We start from the raw sequence: 6,000 nt of genomic DNA on the forward strand, positions 1-6,000 counted from the left end.
GTACCTGCCCTACATTTCCAGAGCCGTCAGGTTGACAGAATGAGCAAGTTTTTATATAGATTTTGGTGGCAGCGGTTTTCTTCACCAGTGGCTGGAGGGGCGGGGGGAAGGAAGGGAGATGGAAAATATTTTTGTTTAAGCTCTTTTCTGCATTCCTGCTGCCAGAGTTGTGCATTACTCATGCGCCCCTCGTACCCAGGCTGGGTGCTCTGGGTTTTGCTCAGAAGGAAGGGGCTGTGGAGAATTAAGCAGTCGGTTAAATTATTAATAGTCTGTCGGGGGGTGCCCGCCCGGCCCCCACTGCCTTTCAGGGGGCTCCAGTGCCCCCCAGAGGCATCGAAACCAACTACAGCCCCGTGACAAACCCGTGGGCTGCTCTGCCCTACTTCAGGCCTGCAGCCACCCCATCCTCCTGGCCTGAAAACCACTAGAGACTCCTGGGACTGGGACTGGGACCTGCACCCCACCTCGCCCACCACGTGTTTAAACTGGGCAGGCGCCAAGGGAGCTGCAGGTGTTCCACCCCACCAGCGAGTTTGGGGTGGCAGGAGCAGTAAGAGGGAGAAGAGCCCATCAGGGAAGGCAGAAGTTGCAGCGGCAGCTGTATTCAGCTGAAGGCATCTTCTTCTCATGGCAACACCCACGGGAAAACTGCCACGCATGGCTTGGTGTTCAATGCCACAGCTGCAGGCTGCAAAACAACACCTGAGTGTCTGAGGTCGGACAGGGGCCACTCTCCAGCGGTGCCAGGACACACTCAGAGGGTGGCACATGCGATGGCCGAGTTTCAACCAGGCTCTCACCACACACAGCAGAAACCATCCCTGTTGTCTCCAACACACTCGCTGTCAGACTCATCCTGCTCCACATGAGCCCTCACCTTCCTTCCTGATCCCTCCCTCTGACATTTGTTTTCGGGCAGCTGAACTCTCTCACACCAGCTGCTGCCCCACAGCAAAAGTCCTTGAGGTGAAACTTCACAGGGCAGCGAAGTAGATGTGGCCTGCACAGGGCCAAGCAGCTGGCACTCAGCCCAGCCCAGCTCCCTCTGCTCATGGCTTCACTGGGCCTCTAGTCTCTCCCTGTCTTCTCCACTGGGAGAAAGCTGAGCTGGACACACCCAGGCCACTGCTGTGCACTTTGGCAGGGCTTTTTTTGACTTGCTAATTTTGCCCAGGATCGGTGTCAGACTGGCAGCCCCAGGGACAATCCTCCTTTACCAGGAGAGCTCCAGCACAGGCATTGCAGCTGATCTCATTTTTGGCTTCTGGCTTATCTTTATGCTCTGGGATGCACATCAGTTACACCTAAGTCCTTTCTCCTCCTCCCATCGGACCACAGACCACGTGACTCACCAGGCACCTTGCCAGTCCCCTTTCCTCCTCCCCCAGTGGTGGCCACGCTCAGGCCCTTCCCCATCATGGCCTCCAGCCGAGGCTGCAGAACCTGACTCCAACATTGTCCTAGAATAATGGAATCATGGAATATCCTGAGCTGGAAGGCACTCACAAGGATTATTGAGTCCAACTCCTGGCCTTGCACAGGACAACCTCAACAATCCCACCATTTGCCTGAGAGCATTGTCCAAATGCTCCTTGAGCTCTGGCAGCCTTGAAGCCGTGACCAAGCAGCCTGTTCAAGTGCCCAACCATCCCCAGGGGCAGGAACCAAACCTCTCCACTCCTGCCATGTATCATTCCACTGTTCCCAAGATTTTGGTCCTCAGACTGTTCCTTCCATATGCCAAAGGTCAACAGCCCCTAAATCTGAGCTCTGAATTCTCTATGCCCCTCAGGGGCATAGGCCACCCCAGTCCTTCCACGATTTGGGGTTCTTCCAGTGGTCCACTTCCTTCTGGCAGCTTGCTCTTCCCCATAACATGTCCAAAACTGGCTGGGAGGACAGGGTTCACCAGCCTAAGCTTCCCTCCTCACCAAGCACCAGTGGGACAGCAGGGACGGGCCACAGCAGAGCCCCGCATACGGCCAGGACAGTCGTGGTGATCGGAGAGGGGCAGCGCAGCCATCACATGGGGTCTGACCACAGAACACACCAGAAAGGGGAGGAGGAGATGGAGTCTGCACAGCCAGCTCACAGCATCACTCCCCCAACTTGGTCAGCAAAGAAACACAGGAGCTTGAACCTCAATGGGCCATGAGGCCCTGAGCAAGGGTTGGGCAGCTCTTCCTTGGCCCAGGGTCAAGGTGATGCCCAAGGAAGGACGAGTGAACCCTGCACAGAACCTGCATTCAGGTACACGGTTCAGACAGGCCACCCTGGCCCGCTGGAGCTCACGTCTTGCTGTTCAGCAGACAGAGTCAGGCTGGAAGTGTCCCAGAAGCCATGGAAGGACTTTGACACAAGGACATTTCTGCACAAATGGAGGCTGCTTGGCACTGCTGGAAAGCCACCAAGCCTGGCTAAAGAGAAAACTCTGCAGCACTTGCTTGATCTTTGAAGCTGGCCCTGCTCTGAGCCAAGGGCCGGGCCAGAGACCTCTACAGGGCTCCAAACCCATTTGCTGCTGCAGCTGCCTGTCACACGGCCAGGCCTGCCAGTACCAACTTGTAGGCATTGCAGGTATCCGTGCACACTCCCAGACAGCTGCTGGGATGTCTCCCAGCACACCAGGGAGTCCAGCACTAACAAAAAGAGTGCAGGCTGGTGCCAGGACTTCCATGTGAGCCTTAGCAAGTGCCAGAAGAGGGACAGTGCTCACCACAGGCAGTTTGTGGAGGAGCCACATGGCCCAGCCCAGCTTTGTGGGGCCATGTACGGGATGTGCCACCTTCCCTGCTCAGAGCAGAGTGGGAAACCCCAAACCACCCACAGGACAACAACTCCTGCCCTCCTGTGGGAAGTTACATGATGCCTCTGGCCCTGGAAGCCTGCAAGGGAAATCCTCACAGCTTCCCAAAGGGCTGAGTGCCTGCAGAAGAAGGCCAAAACCCAAAAAGGGCTGTGCAGGGAACAGTGGACACCCTGTCCATGGTTTTGCCTCCCCCCGCCAGGAGCATGAAGAAAGTAAGAGACCCTTACGTGGGCAGCTCTGCTGGGGCAGCAGCCCCTGAAGGCTCCATTGACACAGGGCTGGGGGCTGCAGCACCCTGGGCTGCGGCTGATTCCTGTGTGCCTGCAGCTCCCCCGGCATCTGGTGCTGGGATGTGCTCCGTTGTCTCCACCTCAATCTCCTGAGCCGCAGGGCACAGCTTCACCCTCTCAGCAGCTGCAGCTGCCTCCTCCTCCTCCTCCTTCTTCCTCAGCTTTGCCTCCACCTCCCGGCGCCTCTTCTCATCATCCTGCCTGGCCATCCGCTCAAACACTCGGAATGCCTGGGAGAGAAAGAGCAAACTGAGTGAGCAGCACTGCCAGCTCTGCCTGGGATGCCGAGCAAAGGAAAGGAGCAGCATCACACACTTGGGGCACCTACTCCTTCCTGCCTTTCCTCTCTCCGCACCACACACCTACCTCGAGCTGCTTGAGTCACCAACAAAAACAGCTGGTGACTCTTTGAAAAGTTCCATGGCCATGTCAAGCACACTTCAAAAACTCCTGGGAGCATTTTGGAATTGTTTCTAGGATTGTGTTCTTGCAGCCAACCTCACACCAGCCTGGGAAGAGGGCTGGTTACTCCAGGGAAAAGCAGAGCGGTGAGATTCAGCTCTTGACTGGGAGGGGGTTCCAAGGGAGCCTCCCCATACCCCAAATTCCGGGACTCACCCAGGGACCATTTGCAAGCCTGGACTCAGACAAAGTCTCCAACAGGCAAACAGGATGAGCTGCCCCAGGAGAAGCTGCAGGACAACTGAGCTGGCACTGACTGTGCCCAAACGGACAGGTGCAGGAGAAGATGTGATCCCAGGAGATGTAATCCTACCCCACAGGTGGCTTCTGGCCATGCCTGTCCAGTGCAGGCTGGAGGTCAGAAGTGAAGCCCACAGCCGTGTCTGCAGCAAGGGCTGATGGCGACTCAGACCCTGCACCTGCTCCTTGAAAGGGCTGCAACTTCTCCCACCTGAGTGCCAGGGCTTTGGCACTGTAAACATGAAAAGTGTGCAAGCATCAAACACAACCCTCCTTTGCTTCCCAGGAATATTCTGGAAGCAGATTTAGTTCTTCCAGCAGTGTACTGGCACACCTGCTTGATTTGAGTCTTCCTCTGGGTCCAGGAGGTGCAGGACAAAGGACATGGCCCAGAGAGGGCTCCTGCCAGCGCAACCACAACAGGACAGAAACTTGTGCCACTTACCCCGGCCTTCCCCCCCAAGCAATGAGCAGAGGGGAGCATGTGGGAAAGGCGAGTGCCAGCCCTGCATGGATCATGCAAAGCAACACCGCAGAACTGTGTTCCCTGGGCTGCCGTCGAGCCAGGATGAGGAGGAATGAGCCCCTTCCACACTGCCCCCACACTCTGGGTACCTCTGGTTGCAGCCATGAGGCCACCCTGCCTAAGACCTTCCCAATGGTGCAATGCTGCACCTCCTTCCTTGTGCCCAGCCCCAAACAGTCCCAGGGGGCCACCAGACAGGAACCCCATCAGCACTGCCCCTCTGCCCAACAGTTTGAGCTCCATGCCATCCCTCTGCAGCTTGAGCACCCTCTGGGGTCCCCCTAATCCAGAGAGGCCATCAGGGGCTACCCTGGGGGGTGATGAGGACCCCCATGTGCCACGGGGCACTACAGGGAGGGGCAGGACTCCTGTCCCCCCACCCATGTCACGTCGGGCCTGATGCACCTGGGAAAGAAAACTCATCCAGGCCGAGCAGACAAACACCCCAAACCCAGCCTCACTCTAAGTTTTACGAGCTCGTTTCCTCCTTGCCAACGAAAATTAATAACACGCCAGAGGACCCCAAGTCAAAGCTCCTCCAACACCGAACCAGGTAGCTCAGGCGTTTTGCCCCCTCCCGTCCAGGAGCGGGACCAGCGCAATGCCGGCCACAAGCTCTCGCTAAGCGGAGCTCAGACGTACTTCCCCCCACGTCTCCCGGGTTCTCATCTGCCTCCTGCCTCTCTCTGGCCTGTCTACTCCCACGGCTCCTGGCGGCAGCTCCCTGAGTCCACCCTGGCCGGTGCTCCCGGGGCCAACCTCCGAGCAGATGTCGCACCCGGGCTCTTCCCACCGGGGTCTCGGGGTCCTCGCCTGCCTCCGGGGCTGCTCATCTTCCTACGAGGGTGACGCTTCCCCCCGCTTCAAGGGACCTCTCCTGCCTTCCTCTGCACTTCTCCAGGCAGCGCTGTGCTGCCCGACCCCCGCCCCAGATCCCCCGCCCTGCCCGGACCTGACCCCGCCGCCGGCCCGACACGAACACCGCCCGGCCGGGGAGACACGGCCCGTTCGGCTCGGCCCCGAGCAGGGACAGCGCCGGCCGCCAGCACGGCCAGGCTGCGTCATCCCCCCGGGCCCCGCCGGTACCTGCAGGGCCATGGCCTGCGCCGCGCCGGGCGGGAAGCCCAAGCGGTCCCCGGGCCGCAGGAGGAGCCGATAGAAGTCGGTCTTGCGGTACAGGAAGCCGAAGAGGATGCGTAGGAACTCCTCCACGTTGCCGACATGCTGCAGGATGCCCAGCAGCGCCTGGTCGTACATGTCGGTGAGCGCGGCCTCCATGGCGGCCCCGGGCCCGCTGTCACGGCAACGAGTTCGGCCCCGCTTCCGGTCCGCCCGGAACCCGCCCCGCGCACATGTATTCCGGCCTCCCCGGAGGCCCCTCCCGCCCCGCTGGGGGTTCCAAGGCATTCCCGGTCCCCCAGTGGCACCGCTGGGACCTCCTGTCGCCTCCCAGCACCAGAGGACTCCCAGACCCCCGCCCCCATGTCCCCGGTGTCCCCCTCCCCATATCTTCCGTGTCCCCCATGTCCCCGGCCTCCCCCTCCCCTCGCCATTCCCAGCTCTGCCCCCACGGGGCGGGCGGGGCCGGGGCTGCAGTACCCGCTCCGAACCTCCAGGGGGCGCCCGGGCGCCGCCGCCGCCGCTCGGGGGCGGGGGCGGGGCCAGGGCCG

General features: G+C 60.1%; 1 protein-coding gene across 1 annotated transcript in view; it reads right to left on the reverse strand.

Annotated features, from left to right (window-relative positions):
* Positions 1–5,642, reverse strand: part of NUDCD3 (NudC domain containing 3) — a 30,034-nt gene extending 24,392 nt beyond the window's left edge. Inside the window, exons 1-2 of the mRNA XM_082298376.1 lie at positions 5,417–5,642; positions 3,040–3,332 (exon numbers count right to left, since the gene is read on the reverse strand). Coding sequence (XP_082154502.1) covers positions 3,040–3,332; positions 5,417–5,608 — 485 coding nt within the window. The 5' untranslated portion in view covers positions 5,609–5,642. The remainder of the gene's footprint in view (positions 1–3,039; positions 3,333–5,416) is intronic.
* Positions 5,643–6,000: the final 358 nt, after the last annotated feature.

This window comes from Coloeus monedula (assembly GCF_965178545.1).
Source record: "Coloeus monedula genome assembly, chromosome: 28".
In the NCBI taxonomy this organism is placed as follows: domain Eukaryota; kingdom Metazoa; phylum Chordata; class Aves; order Passeriformes; family Corvidae; genus Coloeus; species Coloeus monedula.